At 47.5% G+C, this 23738-nt stretch overlaps 1 protein-coding gene and 1 non-coding gene across 4 annotated transcripts in view; both read right to left on the reverse strand.

Annotated features, from left to right (window-relative positions):
- The window catches only part of LOC126198459 (uncharacterized), a 263192-nt gene that overhangs the window by 219095 nt on the left and 20359 nt on the right, over nucleotides 1-23738 (reverse strand). Inside the window, exon 2 of one of the 3 annotated variants that reach the window (XM_049934799.1) lies at nucleotides 16083-16319. The exons of the other annotated variants lie outside the window; for them this stretch is intronic. Coding sequence (XP_049790756.1) covers nucleotides 16195-16319 — 125 coding nt within the window. The 3' untranslated portion in view covers nucleotides 16083-16194. Of the gene's footprint in view, nucleotides 1-16082; nucleotides 16320-23738 lie in introns of those variants that run through there. 3 annotated transcript variants of the gene reach the window in all.
- On the reverse strand, nucleotides 949-1023 carry Trnas-uga (transfer RNA serine (anticodon UGA)). Its single transcript has one exon. It is a non-coding gene; the product is annotated as a tRNA-Ser (tRNA).

Below are 23738 nucleotides of genomic sequence, written 5' to 3' on the forward strand. Positions count from 1 at the left end.
AGCGGAGTGTGCGCTGATATGAAACTTCCTGGCAGATTAAAACTGTGTGCCCGACCGAGACTCGAACTCGGGACCTTTGCCTTTCGCGGGCAAGTGCTCTACCAACTGAGCTACCGAAGCACGACTCACGCCCGGTACTCACAGCTTTACTTCTGCCAGTACCTCGTCTCCTACCTTCCAAACTTTACAGAAGCTCTCCTGCGAAACTTGCAGAACTAGCACTCCTGAAAGAAAGGATATTGCGGATACATGGCTTAGCCACAGCCTGGGGGATGTTTCCAGAATGAGATTTTCACTCTGCAGCGGAGTGCGCGATGATATGAAACTTCCTGGCAGATTAAAACTGTGTGCCCGACCGAGACTCGAACTCGGGACCTTTGCCTTTCGCGGGCAAGTGCTCTACCAACTGAGCTACCGAAGCACGACTCACGCCCGGTACTCACAGCTTTACTTCTGCCAGTACCTCGTCTCCTACCTTCCAAACTTTACAGAAGCTCTCCTGCGAAACTTGCAAACTAGCACTCCTGAGAGAAAGGATATTGCGGAGACATGGCTTAGCCACAGCCTGGGGGATGTTTCCAGAATGATATTTTCACTCTGCAGCGGAGTGTGCGCTGATATGAAACTTCCTGGCAGATTAAAACTGTGTGCCCGACCGAGACTCGAACTCGGGACCTTTGCCTTTCACGAGCAAGTGCTCTACCAACTGAGCTACCGAAGCACGACTCACGCCCGGTACTCACAGCTTTACTTCTGTCAGTACCTCGTCTCCTACCTTCCAAACTTTACAGAAGCTCTCCTGCGAAACTTGCAGAACTAGCACTCCTGAAAGAAAGGATATTGCGGATACATGGCTTAGCCACAGCCTGGGGGATGTTTCCAGAATGAGATTTTCACTCTGCAGCGGAGTGTGCGCTGATATGACACTTCCTGGCAGATTAAAACTGTGTGCCCGACCGAGACTCGAACTCGGGACCTTTGCCTTTCACGGGCAAGTGCTCTACCAACTGAGCTACCGAAGCACGACTCACGCCCGGTACTCACAGCTTTACTTCTGCCAGTACCTCGTCTCCTACCTTCCAAACTTTACAGAAGCTCTCCTGCGAAACTTGCAGAACTAGCACTCCTGAAAGAAAGGATATTGCGGAGACATGGCTTAGCCACAGCCTGGGGGATGTTTCCAGAATGAGATTTTCACCCTGCAGCGGAGTGTGCGCTGATATGAAACTTCCTGGCAGATTAAAACTGTGTGCCCGACCGAGACTCGAACTAGGGACCTTTGCCTTTCGCGGGCAAGTGCTCTACCAACTGAGCTACCGAAGCACGACTCACGCCCGGTACTCACAGCTTTACTTCTGCCAGTACCTCGTCTCCTACCTTCCAAACTTTACAGAAGCTCTCCTGCGAAACTTGCAGAACTAGCACTCCTGAGAGAAAGGATATTGCGGAGACATGGCTTAGCCACAGCCTGGGGGATGTTTCCAGAATGAGATTTTCACTCTGCAGCGGAGTGTGCGCTGATATGAAACTTCCTGGCAGATTAAAACTGTGTGCCCGACCGAGACTCGAACTCGGGACCTTTGCCTTTCACGAGCAAGTGCTCTACCAACTGAGCTACCGAAGCACGACTCACGCCCGGTACTCACAGCTTTACTTCTGTCAGTACCTCGTCTCCTACCTTCCAAACTTTACAGAAGCTCTCCTGCGAAACTTGCAGAACTAGCACTCCTGAAAGAAAGGATATTGCGGATACATGGCTTAGCCACAGCCTGGGGGATGTTTCCAGAATGAGATTTTCACTCTGCAGCGGAGTGTGCGCTGATATGAAACTTCCTGGCAGATTAAAACTGTGTGCCCGACCGAGACTCGAACTCGGGACCTTTGCCTTTCGCGGGCAAGTGCTCTACCAACTGAGCTACCGAAGCACGACTCACGCCCGGTACTCACAGCTTTACTTCTGCCAGTACCTCGTCTCCTACCTTCCAAACTTTTCAGAAGCTCTCCTGCGAAACTTGCAGAACTAGCACTCCTGAAAGAAAGGATATTGCGGAGACATGGCTTAGCCACAGCCTGGGGGATGTTTCCAGAATGAGATTTTCACTCTGCAGCGGAGTGCGCGCTGATATGAAACTTCCTGGCAGATTAAAACTGTGTGCCCGACCGAGACTCGAACTCGGGAACTTTGCCTTTCGCGGGCAAGTGCTCTACCAACTGAGCTACCGAAGCACGACTCACGCCCGGTACTCACAGCTTTACTTCTGCCAGTACCTCGTCTCCTACCTTCCAAACTTTACAGAAGCTCTCCTGCGAAACTTGCAGAACTAGCACTCCTGAGAGAAAGGATATTGCGGAGACATGGCTTAGCCACAGCCTGGGGGATGTTTCCAGAATGAGATTTTCACTCTGCAGCGGAGTGTGCGCTGATATGAAACTTCCTGGCAGTTTAAAACTGTGTGCCCGACCGAGACTCGAACTCGGGACCTTTGCCTTTCGCGGGCAAGTGCTCTACCAACTGAGCTACCGAAGCACGACTCACGGCCGGTACTCACAGCTTTACTTCTGCCAGTACCTCGTCTCCTACCTTCCAAACTTCACAGAAGCTCTCCTGCGAAACTTGCAGAACTAGCACTCCTGAAAGAAAGGATATTGCGGAGACATGGCTTAGCCACAGCCTGGGGGATGTTTCCAGAATGAGATTTTCACTCTGCAGCGGAGTGTGCGATGATATGAAACTTCCTGGCAGATTAAAACCGTGTGCCCGACCGAGACTCGAACTCGGGACCTTTGCCTTTCGCGGGCAAGTGCTCTACCAACTGAGCTACCGAAGCACGACTCACGCCCGGTACTCACAGCTTTACTTCTGCCAGTACCTCGTCTCCTACCTTCCAAACTTTACAGAAGCTCTCCTGCGAAACTTGCAGAACTAGCACTCCTGAAAGAAAGGATATTGCGGAGACATGGCTTAGCCACAGCCTGGGGGATGTTTCCAGAATGAGATTTTCACTCTGCAGCGGAGTGTGTGCTGATATGAAACTTCCTGGCAGATTAAAACTGTGTGCCCGACCGAGACTCGAACTCGGGACCTTTGCCTTTCGCGGGCAAGTGCTCTACCAACTTTTTTTTTTCTTTTTTTTTAGTTGCCTTTCGCGGGCAAGTGCTCTACCACCTCTTTTTTTTTGCAATATATATATATATATATATATATATATATATATATATATATATATATATATATTTAAAGCATCGCACAAGGTTTGAACTCTTAACCATTCGCTTACCAACCCAACGCCTTTTTTTTTTACTTTTTTTTTTATTACATGGACAAAAGGCGTCTTTCAGTTACAACAAACAAAATTAGAAAATTACAGCCGTAGCAACAACAGAACATGAGTTTCTTCTAAACTATGAAAAAGAATTTGAAACTAATAGTGTGATGATAGATAATAACGAAAGAAAAATGTAACCGAATCCCGCACGCCATTCCATGGGCATGGCCCCTCGGCGTACAGATGCCATGTTCCAAATTGTTACAACATTTCGCGGCGTGTGGAGCCCCATGTCGGCGGTCATCCTCTGCCCGGTACTCCCCAACTGTGAGGGGGGTTGTCGAAGACACTGCGCAAATAGTTCGCGAATAGCTGTCGGTATCGGGGTGTACACTCAAGTGTGCTATGACTGTCCTGGAGAAATTGCCAGTAATCAAGCACCATCTTCTCATCATCGCGAAAGAGGTAGTATATGGACATGCCTTTAAACCATGTGAGAGCGTGATTCTTCGCAGGTGGGAAATAAGTATCCTCTGGACAAAGTAGGAGCCGTGGCTCAATTGTGCGAGGCGCGATACGTAGGTAGCAGGCGAGGATCTTCTGCACTAGCAGCCATACCTCTAACGCCGATCCACATGTTAAACGGTGTTCGTCAGTATCCACGAGGTGGCAACGTGGGCAAAGGGGGGAATCCGTCATCCCAATAGCGTGCAGCCGTTGTCGTGTTACAACCTTCCCGTTCACCACCTGGTACCACGCGGCTCGTTCCCGCGTGGGGAGGAACGGCTTCTGGACCGCTCTCCACACTGCCGGCCATAGGGTCGTAGGACTCTTCCTCTCAATCACATTCCGAGGTATGGACCTTAGCAGCAGTCTGTAAACGTCTCTCGCCTTGGGAGTGCGAGTGTTGGGAAGGTCTGGGTGCACGTAACTGTATTCAAGAATAAATGCCGAGAGGTGCGAGAGTGAAGGTGTAATGTGCGCAACCGTGACAGGTGGCAGAAGAGACGCCGGCAGCAATTCCTCTAACAGACGTCCCGTAAGGGAAGCATCTTTGTGGGTCCACAATTTCATCATTGTGCACAAGTATAACGCTGTAGCTCTTGCTCGTACATTTATAAGTCCCAGTCCGCCATCACGCGGAGGGAGGGTGAGTGTTTCGTAGCGGACTTTGAATAGGTGTCCGGCGGTAAGGTAATATCCAAACGCTGCTTGCAATCTGTGTGCCATCGCTGTCGATATCGGTAGGACCTGGGCCATGTGGATCATCTTAGTCGCCACGTGAAGGTTGAGGTATTCCACACGCTGTAGGAGGTCCATCCGTCGAAGTAAGTTCCGGCGAACTTCTGTGCGTATGACCTGTAGTAATTGTGCATAGTTCATTGCAGCCGTGCGGCGCACATCCTGTGTAAATGTTATGCCCAAGAACCGGATCTTGTTAACTAGTGGGAGTGGGGCTAAAGCGTCCTCGTGTAGACCTCTCCCAATCGGCATCGCTGCCGACTTGGCCACATTCATGAGGCTGCCCGCTGCCAATCCATAGCGATTGACCCATTGTATCACCGATCGTACCTCGTCACCAGATCGGACAAGTAATAGCAGGTCATCAGCATATATCCTGCAGTGAAAGGTGTGATCCCTCAATGACATTCCCGAGAGCCTGTTTTTCAACCCTCCGACAAGTGGTTCGAGTGCGATCGCGTAAAGGATCATGGAGAGTGGGCATCCTTGGCGAACTGACCGTCGGATCGGAAAGGGACCCGCAATCCGTCCATTCACCAGTACACGGGATGCAGCTCCACGGAAAAGGCGCTGAAAGATGTCGAGAAAGTCAGGCGGGAAGCCCATGCGGGCCATAACGGACAGAAGGAACTTGTGGTGAACTCTGTCAAAGGCGTGGTCGAAATCAATGGAGATCAGAGCAGCTCGAAGGCGACAGCATGTGGTGATGGCTATTAAATCCCTGCATTCGCTGGTTGCCGTTTGCATGTTGGTCACTCCGCCCTGTGTCGTTTGCTCCATTGAGAGGAGTAGGGGCAGAACCTGCTTTATGCGGCTGGCGAGTAGTCGGGCGAAGATTTTATAGTCCGAGTTGAGCATTGTAATGGGCCTGTAGTCCTCGACCGTCCGACCTCTTGAAGGCTTGTGTATCGGTATAAGGAGACCTTCCACGAATGCAGGTGGCACGTGGGAACCGGGGGTCATCAGTTCTTGGTACATGCTGATCCATCGGGGCATCATTAGATCGCGGAAAGTCCGATAAAACTCGAGCGGCAGTCCGTCTGGCCCGGGAGATTTTTTGAGTGCTCCCTTGTTAAGCGCGTCCTCGATGTCGTCCCGTGTAATTCCACCTAACAGCGTCGCCGCTGCTGCATTGTCGAGGGTGTGCGACACGTGCTGCAGTATGTCGTGATCGTCCGCGTCCTCCTCCTCTGTATTCACCTCGTCGTAAAACTGGCGATAGTGATCTGCAAAGGCTTCTGTAACCGCGGCCTGAGTCAGTACGACCCTACCACCTGGCAATACGAGGTCCGTGATCAGCTGCTGTCGGCGTCGGCGGCTGTCGAGCACGATGTGGTGCATAGACGGGTTTTCTCCGTCCGCTCGGTCGTGACGTCGCGATCGCACGACGACCCCCTCCAAACGTTTCCTCGTAAGAGACAATATTTGACCTTTAATTCGGCGGCTTTCCATTTGTCGGTTTGGAGATGGTGGTTGGCCGTCGAGTTCGCGAAGCATCGTGTAATAAAAGTCCAATGTGTGACGATGCCAAGCTGCGATATCTTTACCGAATTGAGTTAGCACACGCCGAAACGCTGGTTTTGCACAGTCCACCCACCATGCTAGAGTCGAAGGATATCGGGGAAGACGACGTTCGCAATCCAGCCATGTGTTGGCGATAATTCGACGGCATTCCGGGTCTTGAAGATGTGCCACATTCAGCTTCCAGGGTCCTCGGCTGCGCCATATTCGCTGCTGTTGTAGAGTGAGTGTGCATATGAAAGCGCTATGATCGGAGAAGGCAAGCGGCCAACGTTCGGCGTCCAATACTTCCGGCGCTAGAGCTCGTGAGACATAAATGCGGTCTAGGCGACTGGCCGAGTGACTAGTAAGGTATGTCGGCCCGGGACGGTCACCGTGCACTGTCTCCCACGTGTCAGTGAGAAGCAGATCACGAACCAGGAGCCGAAGTTCTTGACAAGTCGAGAAGTGTGGGACTTGGTCTTTGGGGTGGAGCACACAGTTAAAGTCGCCGCCGAAGATATATTGATCGTAGCGGCTGAGAAAGAGGGGGGCGATATCCTCCGAGTAGAACAGCGATCGTTCGCGGCGTTGGTCAGTTCCTGATGGAGCGTAGATGTTAATGATGCGTGTGCCCAGTGCTGTGATCGCCAGCCCCCTTCCTGATGGAATGTAAGTCACTTCTTCGATGGCAATTCCGTCGCGCACTAGTATTGCCGTACCGCTGCCATTCCGGTCCGCCGGTGACATATGTGTCACGTAACCGTAGAAAACGGGGAGGGCCGCTATATACACTTCTTGCAACAGGGCAATGTCAACATCCGCAGAACGAAGCATCTCACGCAGCAACTGGATCTTCACTACCGTTCGTATCGTGTTGAGGTTAAGCGTGGCGATATGATATGCTTGTTGCCGAACCGCAGGTGTTAAGTTATCCATTAAGACTGGAATTGCCTATGGCGCTTCTGACTCTATTGACACCGCCGCATCCCCACAAAGCGCACCTGCCGTCCTTTCTAGAGAGCCGGCGCCAATGGCGTGGGCCCTGTTGGCGTAACTTGCATGGTTCCGTCGTCGTCGTGGTCATCCGCCCACGTCGGGGAACTCAATGCAAGATCTGCTTCCCTAGCGTCCTCAGGACTCGGCATGGGTGCTTGCACTCCAGAAGGTGGTGGGCAGCATCTGTCCTGCATATCGGCATCCGATGTTGCCACTGTAGGTATATGTGGTGTGTCCTCAGTTCCGTTCGGTGGTGCCACACTGCAGCAAATGGCGGCTGCCTCTGTGGTAGCGTCGTCATTGAAGGTGGAGTCTTCGTCCTCTGGAGGCTGCGTCGCATCCCGTTCGGAAGTTGCTCTACGCCTCCGCTTCCGTCGCTTCGGGGAGCGTTGCTTCCTGGAGTGTCCTTCAGTGTCAGAAGACGGCAAAGATTCCCGACGTTCCGGCACAAATGCACCTGTAGGCACAATAAGCGAGTCTACGGCCATGCTATCGTCATGTATGTTGTTATCCGTCGACGGGGGCGGCGGCATCGGAATTGAATCCGTAGCTTGTGGAACGGGTGTGTCGTCATCGCCCTGTATTGGAGGATGGAGCCGCGACCCAACAGTGGATGTCGGCCGTCGTGGTGAAGTGGTAGCTGTCGTGAGGGCTGCTGCATAAGTCACGGGAAGCAGCGTCGGCTGCGATAGCGGGTCTGCGTCAGCCGGCGGCAGTTGCGTGATTCGACGTTGGAGACATTCTGATTTAAGATGTCCCTCCTTCCCACAACCAGAGCAGGTCTTTGGTTGCCCATCGTAGATGACGATGGCACGGCAGCCACCGATAGTCAGATATGAAGGTACATGTCTTTTAAGTTCTATTCGGACCTGGCGGACTCCATTCAGCACAGGATATGTCTGGAATTGCGTCCATTTTTCCGCAATATGATCATGGACCGTGCCGTAGGGGCGCAGCGCTGTCACGACGTCCTCCGCCGGTAATTCGAAAGGAAGTTCGAAAATTCTGATCGTGCGAAGTCCCATGCCAGAATAATCGACGTGTACAGTCCCCACATTGCCATCAGCATGGCAGAAACGGAGGCCCTGTTTCGTGTCCCGAACGATCCGTTCACATGTTGCGTCGTTGATGATCTTGACATATACGATACTACTCACAATGGACAAGTGAATGCCGAGAATGTCGGTCGCCGGGATTTTAACTTCTTCTCGTAGAAATCGTTCGACTTCGAGTGCTTTGGGCCGTGCGAATTCGTTGCGGAACGTAAATTTGAGCGTCGATTTTCTGTATTGGTGCGCCATGGTGATCTATATGCTGAGTACGGCACGCGCGAAACGGCCGAGTACGATGTAAACAACACAAGCGCTCGCTCCGCGGCAGGAACACAAACAGCGCGTCCTCACCGCAGCACAGCCAAAGGCCAACTGCCTTTCGCGGGCAAGTGCTCTACCAACTGAGCTACCGAAGCACGACTCACGCCCGGTACTCACAGCTTTACTTCTGCCAGTACCTCGTCTCCTACCTTCCAAACTTTACAGAAGCTCTCCTGCGAAACTTGCAGAACTAGCACTACTGAAAGAAAGGATATTGCGGAGACATGGCATAGCCACAGCCTGGAGGATGTTTCCGGAATGAGATTTTCACTCTGCAGCGGAGTGCGCGCTGATATGAAACTTCCTGGCAGATTAAAAATGAGTGCCCGACCGAGACTCGAACTCGGGACCTTTGCCTTTCGCGGGCAAGTGCTCTACCAACTGAGCTACGGAAGCACGACTCACGCCCGGTACTCACAGCTTTACTTCTGCCGGTACCTCGTCTCCTACTTTCCAAACTTTACAGAAGCTCTCCTGCGAAACTTGCAGAACTAGCACTCCTGAAAGAAAGGATATTGCGGAGACATGGCTTAGCCACAGCCTGGGCGATGTTTCCAGAATGAGATTTTCACTCTGCAGCGGAGTGTGCGCTGATGTGAAACTTCCTGGCACATTAAAACTGTGTGCCCGACCGAGACTCGAACTCGGGACCTTTGCCTTTCGCGGGCAAGTGCTCTACCAACTGAGCTACCGAAGCACGACTCACGCCCGGTACTCACAGCTTTACTTCTGCCAGTTCCTCGTCTCCTACCTTCCAAACTTAACAGAAGCTCTCCTGCGAAACTTGCAGAACTAGCACTCCTGAAAGAAAGGATATTGCGGAGACATGGCTTAGCCACAGCCTGGGGGATGTTTCCAGAAGAGATTTTCACTCTGCAGCGGAGTGTGCGCTGATATGAACCTTCCTGGCAGATTAAAACTGTGTGCCCGACCGAGACTCGAACTCGGGACCTTTGCCATTCGCGGGCAAGTGCTCTACCAACTGAGCTACCGAAGCACGACTCACGCCCGGTACTCACAGCTTTACTTCTGCCAGAACCTCGTCTCCTACCTTCCAAACTTTACAGAAGCTCTCCTGCGAAACTTGCAGAACTAGCACTCCTGAAAGAAAGGATATTGCGGAGACATGGCTTAGCCACGGACTGGAGGATGTTTCCGGAATGAGATTTTCACTCTGCAGCGGAGTGCACGCTGATATGAAACTTCCTGGCAGATTAAAACTGAGTGCCCGATCGAGACTCGTTTGCCTTTCGCGGGCAAGTGCTCTACCAACTGAGCTACCGAAGCACGACTCACGCCCGGTACTCACAGCTTTACTTCTGCCAGTACCTCGTCTCCTACCTTCCAAACTTTACAGAAGCTCTCCTGCGAAACTTGCAGAACTAGCACTCCTGAAAGAAAGGATATTGCGGAGACATGGCTTAGCCACAGCCTGGGGGATGTTTCCAGAATGAGATTTTCACTCTGCAGCGGAGTGTGCGCTGATATGAAACTTCCTGGCAGATTAAAACTGTGTGCCCGACCGAGACTCGAACTCGGGACCTTTGCCTTTCGCGGGCAAGTGCTCTACCAACAGAGCTACCGAAGCACGACTCACGCCCGGTACCCACAGCTTTACTTCTGCCAGTACCTCGTCTCCTACCTTCCAAACTTTACAGAAGCTCTCCTGCGAAACTTGCAGAACTAGCACTCCTGATACAAAGGACATTGCGGAGACATGGCTTAGCCACAGCCTGGGGGATGTTTCCGGAATGAGATTTTCACTCTGCAGCGGAGTGTGCGCTGATATGAAACTTCCTGGCAGATTAAAACTGAGTGCCCGACCGAGACTCGAACTCGGGACCATTGCCTTTCGCGGGCAAGTGCTCTACCAACTGAGCTACCGAAGCACGACTCACGCCCGGTACTCACAGCTTTACTTCTGCCAGTACCTCGTCTCCTACCTTCCAAACTTTACAGAAGCTCTCCTGCGAAACTTGCAGAACTACCACTACTGAAAGAAAGGATATTGCGGAGACATGGCTTAGCCACAGCCTGGAGGATGTTCCCGGAATGAGATTTTCACTCTGCAGCGGAGTGCGCGCTGATATGAAACTTCCTGGCAGATTAAAACTGAGTGCCCGACCGAGACTCGAACTCGGGACCTTTGCCTTTCGCGGGCAAGTGCTCTATCAACTGAGCTACCGAAGCACGACTCACGCCCGGTACTCACAGCTTTACTTCTGCCGGTACCTCGTCTCCTACTTTCCAAACTTTACAGAAGCTCTCCTGCGAAACTTGCAGAACTAGCACTCCTGAAAGAAAGGATATTGCGGAGACATGGCTTAGCCACAGCCTGGGGGATGTTTACAGAATGAGATTTTCACTCTGCAGCGGAGTGTGCGCTGATATGAAACTTCCTGGCAGATTAAAACTGTGTGCCCGACCGAGACTCGAACTCGGGACCTTTGCCTTTCGCGGGCAAGTGCTCTACCAACTGAGCTACCGAAGCACGACTCACGCCCGGTACTCACAGCTTTACTTCTGCCAGTTCCTCGTCTCCTACCTTCCAAACTTAACAGAAGCTCTCCTGCGAAACTTGCAGAACTAGCACTCCTGAAAGAAAGGATATTGCGGAGACATGGCTTAGCCACAGCCTGGGGGATGTTTCCAGAAGAGATTTTCACTCTGCAGCGGAGTGTGCGCTGATATGAACCTTCCTGGCAGATTAAAACTGTGTGCCCGACCGAGACTCGAACTCGGGACCTTTGCCTTTCGCGGGCAAGTGCTCTACCAACTGAGCTACCGAAGCACGACTCACGCCCGGTACTCACAGCTTTACTTCGGCCAGTACCTCGTCTCCTACCTTCCAAACTTTACAGAAGCTCTCCTGCGAAACTTGCAGAACTAGCACTCCTGAAAGAAAGGATATTGCGGAGACATGGCTTAGCCACAGACTGGAGGATGTTTCCGGAATGAGATTTTCACTCTGCAGCGGAGTGCGCGCTGATATGAAACTTCCTGGCAGATTAAAACTGAGTGCCCGACCGAGACTCGAACTCGGGACCTTTGCCTTTCGCGGGCAAGTGCTCTACCAACTGAGCTACCGAAGCACGACTCACGCCCGGTACTCACAGCTTTACTTCTGCCAGTACCTCGTCTCCTACCTTCCAAACTTTACAGAAGCTCTCCTGCGAAACTTGCAGAACTAGCACTCCTGAAAGAAAGGATATTGCGGAGACATGGCTTAGCCACAGCCTGGGCGATGTTTCCAGAATGAGATTTTCACTCTGCAGCGGAATGTGCGCTGATATGAAACTTCCTGGCAGATTAAAACTGTGTGCCCGACCGAGACTCGAACTCGGGACCTTTGCCTTTCGCGGGCAAGTGCTCTACCAACTGAGCTACTGGAGCACGACTCACGCCCGGTACTCACAGCTTTACTTCTGCCGGTACCTCGTCTCCTACTTTCCAAACTTTACAGAAGCTCTCCTGCGAAACTTGCAGAACTAGCACTCCTGAAAGAAAGGATATTGCGGAGACATGGCTTAGCCACAGCCTGGGGGATGTTTCCAGAATGAGATTTTCACTCTGCAGCGGAGTGTGCGCTGATATGAAACTTCCTGGCAGATTAAAACTGTGTGCCCGACCGAGACTCGAACTCGGGACCTTTGCCTTTCGCGGGCAAGTGCTCTACCAACTGAGCTACCGAAGCACGACTCACGCCCGGTACTCACAGCTTTACTTCTGCCAGTTCCTCGTCTCCTACCTTCCAAACTTAACAAAGCTCTCCTGCGAAACATGCAGAACTAGCACTCATGGAAGAAAGGATATTGCGGAGACATGGCTTAGCCACAGCCTGGGGGATGTTTCCAGAATGAGATTTTCACTCTGCAGCGGAGTGTGCGCTGATATGAAACTTCCTGGCAGATTAAAACTGTCTGCCCGACCAAGACTCGAACTCGGGACCTTTGCCTTTCGCGGGCAACTGCTCTACCAACTGAGCTACCGAAGCACGACTCACTCCCGGTACTCACAGCTTTACTTCTGCCAGTACCTCGTCTCCTACCTTCCAAACTTTACAGAAGCTCTCCTACGAAACTTGCAGAACTAGCACTCCTGAAAGAAAGGATATTGCGGAAACATGGCTTAGCCACAGCCTGGGGGATGTTTCCAGAATGAGATTTTCACTCTGCAGTGGAGTGCGCTGATATGAAACTTCCTGGCAGATTAAAACTGTGTGCCCGACCGAGACTCGAACTCGGGACCTTTGCCTTTCGCGGGAAGTGCTCTACCAACTGAGCTACCGAAGCACGACTCACGCCCGGTACTCACAGCTTTACTTCTGCCAGTACCTCGTCTCCTACCTTCCAAACTTTACAGAAGCTCTCCTGTGAAACTTGCAGAACTAGCACTCCTGAAAGAAAGGATATTGCGGAGACATGGCTTAGCCACAGCCTGGGCGATGTTTCCAGAATGAGATTTTCACTCTGCAGCGGAGTGTGCGCTGATATGAAACTTCCTGGCAGATTAAAACTGTGTGCCCGACCGAGACTCGAACTCGGGACCTTTGCCTTTCGCGGGCAAGTGTTCTACCAACTGAGCTACCGAAGCACGACTCACGCCCGGTACTCACAGCTTTACTTCTGCCAGTACCTCGTCTCCTACCTTCCAAACTTTACAGAAGCTCTCCTGTGAAACTTGCAGAACTAGCACTCCTGAAAGAAAGGATATTGCGGAGACATGGCTTAGCCACAGCCTGGGCGATGTTTCCAGAATGAGATTTTCACTCTGCAGCGGAGTGTGCGCTGATATTAAACTTCCTGGCAGATTAAAACTGTGTGCCCGACCGAGACTCGAACTCGGGACCTTTGCCTTTCGCGGGCAAGTGCTCTACCAACTGAGCTACCGAAGCACGACTCACGCCCGGTACTCACAGCTTTACTTCTGCCAGTACCTCGTCTCCTACCTTCCAAACTTTACAGAAGCTCTCCTGCGAAACTTGCAGAACTAACACTCCTGAAAGAAAGGATATTGCGGAGACATGGCTTAGCCACAGCCTGGGGGATGTTTCCAGAATGAGATTTTCACTCTGCAGCGGAGTGTGCGCTGATATGAAACTTCCTGGCAGATTAAAACTGTGTGCCCGACCGAGTCTCGAACTCGGGACCTTTGCCTTTCGCGGGCAAGTGCTCTACCAACTGAGCTACCGAAGCACGACTCACGCCCGGTACTCACAGCTTTACTTCTGCCAGTACCTCGTCTCCTACCTTCCAAACTTTACAGAAGCTCTCTTGCGAAACTTGCAGGACTAGCACTCCTGAAAGAAAGGATATTGCGGAGACATGGCTTAGCCACAGCCTGGGGGATGTTTCCAGAATGAGATTTTCACTCTGCAGCGGAGTGTGCGCTGATATGAAACTTCCTGGCAGATTAAAACTGTGTGCCCGACCGAGACTCGAACTCGGGACCTTTGCCTTTCGCGGGCAAGTGCTCTACCAACTACCGAAGCACGACTCACGCCCGGTACTCACAGCTTTACTTCTGCCAGTACCTCGTCTCCTACCTTCCAAACTTTACAGAAGCTCTCCTGCGAAACTTGCAGAACTAGCACTCATGAAAGATAGGATATTGCGGAGACATGGATTAGCCACAGCCTGGCCGATGTTTCCAGAATGAGATTTTCACTCTGCAGCGGAGTGTGCGCTGATATGAAACTTCCTGGCAGATTAAAACTGTGTGCCCGACCGAGACTCGAACTCGGGACCTTTGCCTTTCGCGGGCAAGTGCTCTACCAACTGAGCTACCGAAGCACAACTCACGCCCGGTACCCACAGCTTTACTTCTGCCAGTACCTCGTCTCCTACCTTCCAAACATTACAGAAGCTCTCCTGCGAAACTTGTAGAACTAGCACTCCTGAAAGAAAGGATATTGCGGAGACATGGCTTAGCCACAGCCTGGGGGATGTTTCCGGAATGAGATTTTCACTCTGCAGCGGAGTGCGCGCTGATATGAAACTTCCTGGCAGATTAAAACTGTGTGCCCGACCGAGACTCGAACTCGGGACCTTTGCCTTTCGCGGGCAAGTGCTCTACCAACTGAGCTACCGAAGCACGACTCACGCCCGGTACTCACTGCTTTACTTCTGCCAGTACCTCGTCTCCTACCTTCCAAACTTTACAGAAGCTCTCCTGCGAAACTTGCTGAACTAGCACTCCTGAAAGAAAGGATATTGCGGAGACCTGGCTTAGCCACAGCCTGGGCGATGTTTCCAGAATGAGATTTTCACTCTGCAGCGGAGTGTGCGCTGATATTAAACTTCCTGGCAGATTAAAACTGTGTGCCCGACCGAGACTCGAACTCGGGACCTTTGCCTTTCGCGGGCAAGTGCTCTACCAACTGAGCTACCGAAGCACGACTCACGCCCGGTACTCACAGCTTTACTTCTGCCAGTACCTCGTCTCCTACCTTCCAAACTTTACAGAAGCTCTCCTGCGAAACTTGCAGAACTAGCACTCCTGAAAGATAGGATATTGCGGAGACATGGATTAGCCACAGCCTGGGGGATGTTTCCAGAATGAGATTTTCACTCTGCAGCGGAGTGTGCGCTGATATGAAACTTCCTGGCAGATTAAAACTGTGTGCCCGACCGAGACTCGAACTCGGGACCTTTGCCTTTCGCGGGCAAGTGCTCTACCAACTGAGCTACCGAAGCACGACTCACGCCCGGTACTCACAGCTTTACTTCTGCCAGTACCTCGTCTCCTACCTTCCAAACATTACAGAAGCTCTCCTGCGAAACTTGTAGAACTAGCACTCCTGAAAGAAAGGATATTGCGGAGACATGGCTTAGCCACAGCCTAGGGGATGTTTCCGGAATGAGATTTTCACTCTGCAGCGGAGTGTGCGCTGATATGAAACTTCCTGGCACATTAAAACTGTGTGCCCGACCGAGACTCGAACTCGGGACCTTTGCCTTTCGCGGGCAAGTGCTCTACCAACTGAGCTACCGAAGCACGACTCACGCCCGGTACTCACAGCTTTACTTCTGCCAGTACCTCGTCTCCTACCTTCCAAACTTTACAGAAGCTCTCCTGCGAAACTTGCTGAACTAGCACTCCTGAAAGAAAGGATATTGCGGAGACCTGGCTTAGCCACAGCCTGGGGGATGTTTCCAGAATGAGATTTTCACTCTGCAGCGGAGTGTGGGCTGATATGAAACTTCCTGGCAGATTAAAACTGTGTACCCGACCGAGACTCGAAATCGGGACCTTTGCCTTTCGCGGGCAAGTGCTCTACCAACTGAGTACCGGGCGTGAGTCGTGCTTCGGTAGCTCAGTTGGTAGAGCACTTGCCCGCGAAAGGCAAAGGTCCCGAGTTCGAGTCTCGGTCGGGCACACAGTTTTAATCTGCCAGGAAATTTCATATCAACGCACACTCCGCTGCAGAGTGAAAATCTCATTCTGGACATTAGAACTTTGTTTTTATGAAACAGGTATGCCTCTTCATATTTAAAGTGCACAAATTCATATTTTGTCAGTACTACTTTTCATTATGGTCTATGTATTGTTCTTAAGCTGTAGACAGTTTGAGAGAGTATTAATGTTTTTCCATTTCTGCTGCAGGTCTGACGATGGTCATTAAAGACCGAATCCAGTAATCTGTTAACATAAAAGCTTGTGACCATCGATGTAAATTAAAGGAAACTCATAAACACATATGTTTGCTGCAAAGTGCAGTAGTTCTTTATTTCTGCCGTGTCAGTGTAGAGTACAGGACAGTGAGCAGCTCCAGACTGCACCTCCATGGTGTGGCGCCCCCTCAGCAGCGGCGGCTACACGCTGTGGGCGGCTTTGCGGGCGGCGCCTGACCTGGCGTGGGGTCTGTTTGCAGCTCTGCCTGCAGCGTGTCGGCTGCCTGCACGCGCGTGTTTCGCGTGTCCGGCTCGGGCGTGAGCACCTGCTCAACAATGAAGGACAGACTTGCCGATCAAGTGTCTCACCAGAAAATTCCAGTAGTCATTACACCAACACCTGTCTACAGCTGCTGCAAACACTAAGCTTGCATTTTATCTACATTTTTTATACTCGTATTTAAGAAGTGGTTGACACATAAATGTTTACTTTGTTTTCATTAGTGAAACTCTGACAACTATATTTGTAATCATGCAACTCACACGATAACTGAGCCCTGTGGAAAACAAAACTGTAGGCATGGGAAACAAAACAGCCTACCAATGCAAAAAGGAACATACGTGGATACAGTGTGTAACACACCAACATAATGTCTCACACACAAGAAAGTTTCGCAGCATTAATGTTGTAATTGTGAGAACAGGAGTAAATTTTTATGTAACGCATTTTAACGCTATTTTGTAAATATATTATTATCAGTGAATATGATTATGCAATTTAAATGCAATATCTAGAAAGGAATTATGTGCTAACACGTAGCAAATACGCTAGTCCAGTCAGGGCAGTTTGCTACAGTGAGGTGTCAGAGAATGTATTTGAATTAGGGAACATTGCCACTGTGCTCAGGCATAGTGGCTGCCAGCGGCACATTGTTAAGTACCAAACTGGAAGAAATATGTGTTATGGCGAGGTGTAATTTTGGTGTTAATTGGGAACAGTGCATCAAGCATGAAGAGGAATTAATATGAAAGAAGAGCGCTGTGGGCCATAAACTGTGTATTGCAAAGGGACAAGACAAGCCTGTTGCCATGCATTGTGGGCGTTCATTATTTTACGCAGCACCAGCAGCCACTCACTGAATTAAGGCCAGAACAACTTTAATGTTTAGAAGTACGTCAAGGCTAGTCAATGTAGTAGTTTCATTTTGTGGATAATTACCAATTTAATGTTAACACTGTGTTACAAGTGCTAAAACCTCAACAGTTATCAACAAAGGTCCTATCTGTCATTATTAATTAAAACTGAGAGCCACTATTGAATACAAGAAGACAAAAACTGCTGACCAAATTTAATTTTAATAATTTGTTTAAAAAAACTGAAAATTACCAAAATTTAAAAAATAATTAAATCTGATTGTTAAAGAACAGCGAAATAATCACTTCAAAACCAGTACTAATATTCATTGATTACGAAGAAGTAATTCGATAAAGTTTTTAAAGATGATTGTTTATGAGAAAATTTATATTCCTTGTGTTTTCAACAATTTCTGCTCACATTTCTAAAATACATAACAGAGTAATGCAAAAGTTAGTCAGTGGTTATTTAATGAAAGATATATGCTGAAAAGACATATTTTGCTTAACGTAAAATATTTATTTAAGAACGATTACAATTGTAGAAATATTAACAGTAGGCGCTATGGCAGGCTGTTCGAAGCTATTTATTTTGCAAACTGAGTGCCAAACAATTGGGAGTCGAGTGCATTGCTTAATGCAATTTGTCTTACAGATTTCATGATTCGATGTAGTTCATGTTGCTAACTGCGAGTTTGCATCTGAGCTCAAGTAAGTGTTGGGCCCATTCCCACCTGACTGGCTTGCAGTAACTATTGTGTAAATACTTTTCCAAGTTAATAACAACTATACAACATTTTTCGCTCACAACATGAACTGGCAACCATTTACATTAAGCATTACAATCTAAACTAAAAAATGTGTCCCTTCATTACTTGTAAATTCGGTAACCACTTTGCTGTTTTTAGTATCTGTCAAAATTCTCTCAACCATTATTGTATTGAAGCAGTAGAGTAATAACATTTCGGTTATAACAGATGCTACATTTTTTTATTTCATTTGTTGTTCAGAATCGATGCTTTTTCCCAGTCAATACGGATATTAGGAACATGTCCCATCAATTATTCCAATTATCCAAAAGGACAGATATGTTATAAGTGTTCAGTGTATGTCTCAGCACTCAACATTGAGAGCATGCTTGTTAGTTTATTATTAATGTCATACTTGCTGGGCTGAAGACAGCATCATTCTTTCGCCTTGCTTATGGTATGTGGATTTTTGTTAGTATCGGTACATGTTCAGCGACAAATTGTCATAGAAATCTGTAGGGCAAATTTAGTACCAACATACATAGACGACTAGTGCTAATGTGTTACTTGCCGCTAAATGATATGCTGTTGAGCTACATGGAAGTGAGGTATCATAGTGATCAGTAGACAGTCCCTCAGTATGACACAAATGTAAACCTAATGCCCTTTCAACATGGATCCATAAATAGCAAGCGTAACTATTTTAATGGGCCATAATATCCATATTAAAGGGAAATGTGACTGAATGTAGCAGCATATTTAGCCTATTGAGAACCGTGCTGGTCGTATAATTGCAATATCACCACAACCTGACAACGTGAATGCTGCCTGCAGACATTCACAATGTCAGAGCGCCTGCCCAGGGGAGCCAATAGTGCCATCATGAGGGTTAGAGTTGAGCACCGCCTGCCCACATCAGCTGCTGTTTGCCTTTGACTGCCCTCCTGCTCTCTACAATTAGGCCCTCGTCAGCACCGCTGTCGTCGGCGTCGTCGTCTGCTACAATGTCAGTCTCGTCGTCATCTTCGAACACTTCGTCTCCATCGTCTGCAGCAGCTAGCGGCGTGCAGTACGCTACAAGCAACACGAAAGAGATCAGCAGGACGAGGGCTGCCTTCATGGCTGCAGTGGCTTCTAAGTTGAGGGCCTTGCTAGAAGTACCACAAGCGAGCACACCGGCCTCCTCTTATAGGGCGCGTCGGACACTTATCGCTCATACTGTGGCACGCAAGGACAGCTATTCGGGGCATACTTCGAAATATGTGATTAGCCGTATCGTTGTGCTATCTTAATGGCAGAAATATCTTGCTGGACACGGTAGTAAAACTTGAAGCTCAAGGTTCTAAAAGACGCTAGCAAAATTGTAATCTCTACAGCTGATAAATGCAGTAGAACCAAGAAAAACATTTGATGTATCTTAAAGTTTATAGACATGAATTACAATCCTCTTTCTTTTGTAGGAACAAGGATACAGAAGAGTAATCAATCGTTTTAATAACTAATTTAAAAAAGACAAAGAGTTGATTAATTTACTATAAACGTACTTCTTGTTGTTGTTTCTTTGCATTATCATGTTCTACATTTAACTGAAATTGTCCAATGTTATTCACTGCATTCTCTGATTATTTATATGACAATTCGTTATCCCATTTTAGGAACACTTAATAGTATTTTTTGTTTTGTTCTATTAATTGTGAGCTACAAATTTGTATTATGTAATCTATAGACTCTTACTATTAGCTACGACCTGAGAATGGGCTTGTGAACTCCGGTACTGATGTTCGGTGCCCTATAACTACATTCCGTATTAACCCTCTACTGCCCACCGTGACTCTGAAGTCACGTCAAATTTTATCGTTATATTTCGCATTAGGATCGTTATTTCTTTCTTGACCAGTGTGACTTGAGTGTTACAATATGGCTGCTTTATACACAAACAATGTAACTGCCCACTGTGACCTCAGAGTCACAGAACTATTTTTAAAAAATAATTTTTTTCAAAAACAAAAATTCACCTGATATGTGTTAAATACATTATTCTCTAACATTCTGTGCATATAAATATTTTTTTCTACAGGAAATAATAATTTGGGCAATAGAGGGTTAAGAACTTTCTTTCACTTTTTTTCTCAGTGCTTCATCCACTGTGACAAATACTAACAACAGTGGTAGCATCTAACAAGGATTCTCATACGTATTAGCAGGAGCCATTCTTTCAGATTTATTTCATTACTATTCACGATTTTCGTGTATAGAGTGATGCTAAAAGAATCATATCATTTCGTCCTCCTGACAGGTATAAAAATAAAACTTTCTCTTCTCATCAGTATGGGTTGTGACTTTCATGGACACTAATGCATACATTGTGGTATGAAACAAACAGCCCTTGAGTCTAATGTTGAGAAACTGCTTGTGATGCCTGAAAAACGTGCTGGGTAAATTTATGAAAGCAGCTGTCTGCTTGTATATGACTTACACATTGTTACTTCGTGTACGTGGTTGGCAGAATGACATGATGTCCACTTCACTGTGAGGTCAGCCTGCTGCATTGGCACCTTGGTCATCTAATTCAGGTGGCATGTTGCAATATTAGATCGATTAAGTGCCTATGCTAAATTTCATTTCTGTTGTTCTCCTCTGTTGGTGTTGTATTGTATATATTACATAGTAGCTAGCCTTGGTTTCAACTCTCGTGCTTGTAGCTTCCAGGAAACACTTTAAAAGTTTCTACATCCACCTCTAATTTCATTTAATGGCGTAACACTGCACCTTCCATTAGAATAATCCGGCGGGAATATTGCTCCGGATGTTCTTGCAACAATCTCGTCAAACGCTGCGAATTTTGTTGGTCTTCCTGATGCTATGAATCTCAGCCTCTGTGTATATGATTTAATCTCTCAAAGCTATAACATTATGTTACCAGATTCAATCCATTGAACGTGTCCCCTTAATATCAATAATACATTTCATTATCCTCCAGACATTCCTGGTTGGGTTAATAACAGGAACAATAATGGAAAGTTATTGACTATCATACATTTTATTCTTAACATTTCTTGGTGGTATATTAGTTCTATTTATTTATATTGTATATATTGTCTCGGATTCATCTCGTACATGGTTGTACAACATTCCATGAATTTATAATATTATCTACTAATTTAAAACATAATTTATTATCTTAACTCACTGAAACTGCTCTAATAACATACAATTCTTTGAAATTATTGTAGGACCTTTATCAGATATTTACTGAAATTACAGAGCCCTTGAACGTATTATTGACGAAAGAGAAACTATTGAGTGATCTGCCGATTGTCGGACTGTGTTTCACGCCTTGAAACAAGTACTGTCTTCAGATGCATCGTTATTATTTTCCAACTTCGAATACGATTTGATTTTATCCTGTAGTATGAGCAGTTTTGCTTTCAGATGGACAGACAATAAGGAACACCCAGTGCGATACGCATCCAGACATTTGATTAAAGCAGAGTGGAATTATTCCAAAATGTAGATGGACATGTTAGCACTTATCTATGGTATTTGTAACATACATTGTTTTCTCTATAGACAAATGTTCAAAGTAGTGATGGATCATGCCGCACTAAAAGCGTTTGTTGGGACTGACAGATCAGTTCAGTGGGCATTAAAGTACAGTGAATTCGATTGCAAGATACTGTACAAACTAGCCAACCAAGGAAGAAGCGTAGTAAGAACAGTAGATTAAGACAGAGTTTGTAGCACTGGGTAATAGCGTTCCTGGATGGCAGGGAGCATAGACGGTGACGCTGTGTGTAAGGTATTTTGGTCAAAGCCACAAATCGTGATATTTGTTCCAAGAACATCAAAAGCAAAATTCCACGCGAACTTTCTAAAGGAAAGTGGACTGTTACGCCACAGGATAATATTGCAGGCTGATGAAGCAATTGTTAAAGTGTTCCCTGGTCGGTATCAGAGCTGAAACCGATGCAGACTACTATACAATACATACAGGATGACAATTATTGAACTACATGAAATAGAATCTTCTGCCCGCGAAAGGCAAATGTCCCGAGTTCGAGTCTCGGTCGGGAACACAGTTTTAATCTGCCAGGAAGTTTCATATCAGCGCACACTCCACTGCAGAGTGAAAATCTCATTCTGGATCTTCTGAATAGTTTGCGTTAAGACATTCAAACTCCACAGTTGGCCCAGTGTCATGATGGGAATCAGTATGCGAATATGATTTGGTTTAGCGACGTAGCCCACCTTCATTTAGATGGGTTCGTCAATAAGCGAAATTGGAGCATTTTGCTGACTGAGAACCCCCATTTCGTGATCTATAAGTCTCTTCACCTACAACGGGCCTGACTGTGCGGTGTGTAATGTCCGGTCATGGAATAATCAATGTGATATGCGTTGATAGCAGAGTGACTACCGGACGGTAAGAGACGGTTTTGGAATAACCCCAAAACCGCAGCTGTACTGAAAACAGCCATTCAGGACATCATTGACAGCATCGATGTTCCGGCACTTCAGAGGGTCATAGAGAATTTCGCTATTCGTCTGTAGCATACCATCACCAACGATGACAGGCATATCGAACGTGTCATAACCTAAATCCGAATCTTACTTTTTAAAATTCAGTCTTGATCCCACCACGTATGCTACAAGAATAGGTGACCGGTTTCGGTCATATCACATGACCATCATCAGACCTTTAATTTAATTTAGAAAGTAATAGAAACCTTACTAATTGACAATAAAATATGACAAAAAGGCTTATAAGGACAAAATACAATAAGACTTGTTATACCCATGGCATCCTTCGAAGATGGCAGGTGGAGCACTTTTCTCAGCTGCTGTGATGTCAACTGGTGCCAGCAAGTGACGGGCATACGCTTAAATACGACCTCACGTCAAGCAATCAGTGTAAAACGGGTTCACATGTCAAAACGTTAAAAAAAAAACAGAGTACAATAATAACATAAAAATAGTTATGTATAAGATATCTCTTTACAACCGTGGAACTACTTAAATATTGTATAAAAGATACGATATACAATATGTAAGTAGTTCCATGGTTGTAGAGATATATTTTATACATAACTACTTTTATGTTATTATTGTACTTTGTTTTTTACGTTTTGACGATTATGTGAACCCATTTTATACTGATTGGTTGACGTGAGGTAGAGGGAGAAGAGGTAGGCGGAGCATCTTCGTATTTAAGCATATGCCCGTCACTTGCTGGCACCAGTTGACATGACAGCAGCTGGGAAGAGCGCTCCACCTACCATCTTCGAGGGATGCCATGGGTATAACAAGTCTTATTGTATTTTATCCTCATAAGCATTTTGTCATATTTTATTGTCAATTTAGTAAGGTTTCTATTACTTTCTAAATTAATTTACAGGTCTGATGATGGTCATGTGATTCGACCAAAATGTGTCACCTATGTTCATGTAGCATACGTGGTGCGTTCAAGACTGAATTTTAAACAGAAATTTTTTTTTAAAAACTTTTTGAGTGCTGTTCCAAAAATGTTTCTCAAAATTGTTCTAAATCCGAATCTCCGTAGCGACATTTTCATGTTGAATAAAGTGTGTCCACACTGTAGTTTGAAACTAATTTAGTTTTCTCATACAGTTCAATATTTTTTACCCAGTAGAATGGAATACAAACCAGGAAGAACAACAGAAATGGCGTATAGGCAGGGCACTCCACGGAGCTAAATTGCCACATGCCACCTGAACTGGACGACCAAGGTGCCGATGAAGCAGAGTGACCTCACACGGAAAGGAGCATAACGTGATTCTGTCAACCACGCAAAATAAAGCAACGGTGTGCAGAGCGTGAGTCGTGCTTCGGTAGCTCAGTTGG

The sequence above is a fragment of the Schistocerca nitens genome, chromosome 8, assembly GCF_023898315.1.
Source record: "Schistocerca nitens isolate TAMUIC-IGC-003100 chromosome 8, iqSchNite1.1, whole genome shotgun sequence".
NCBI lineage: Eukaryota > Metazoa > Arthropoda > Insecta > Orthoptera > Acrididae > Schistocerca > Schistocerca nitens.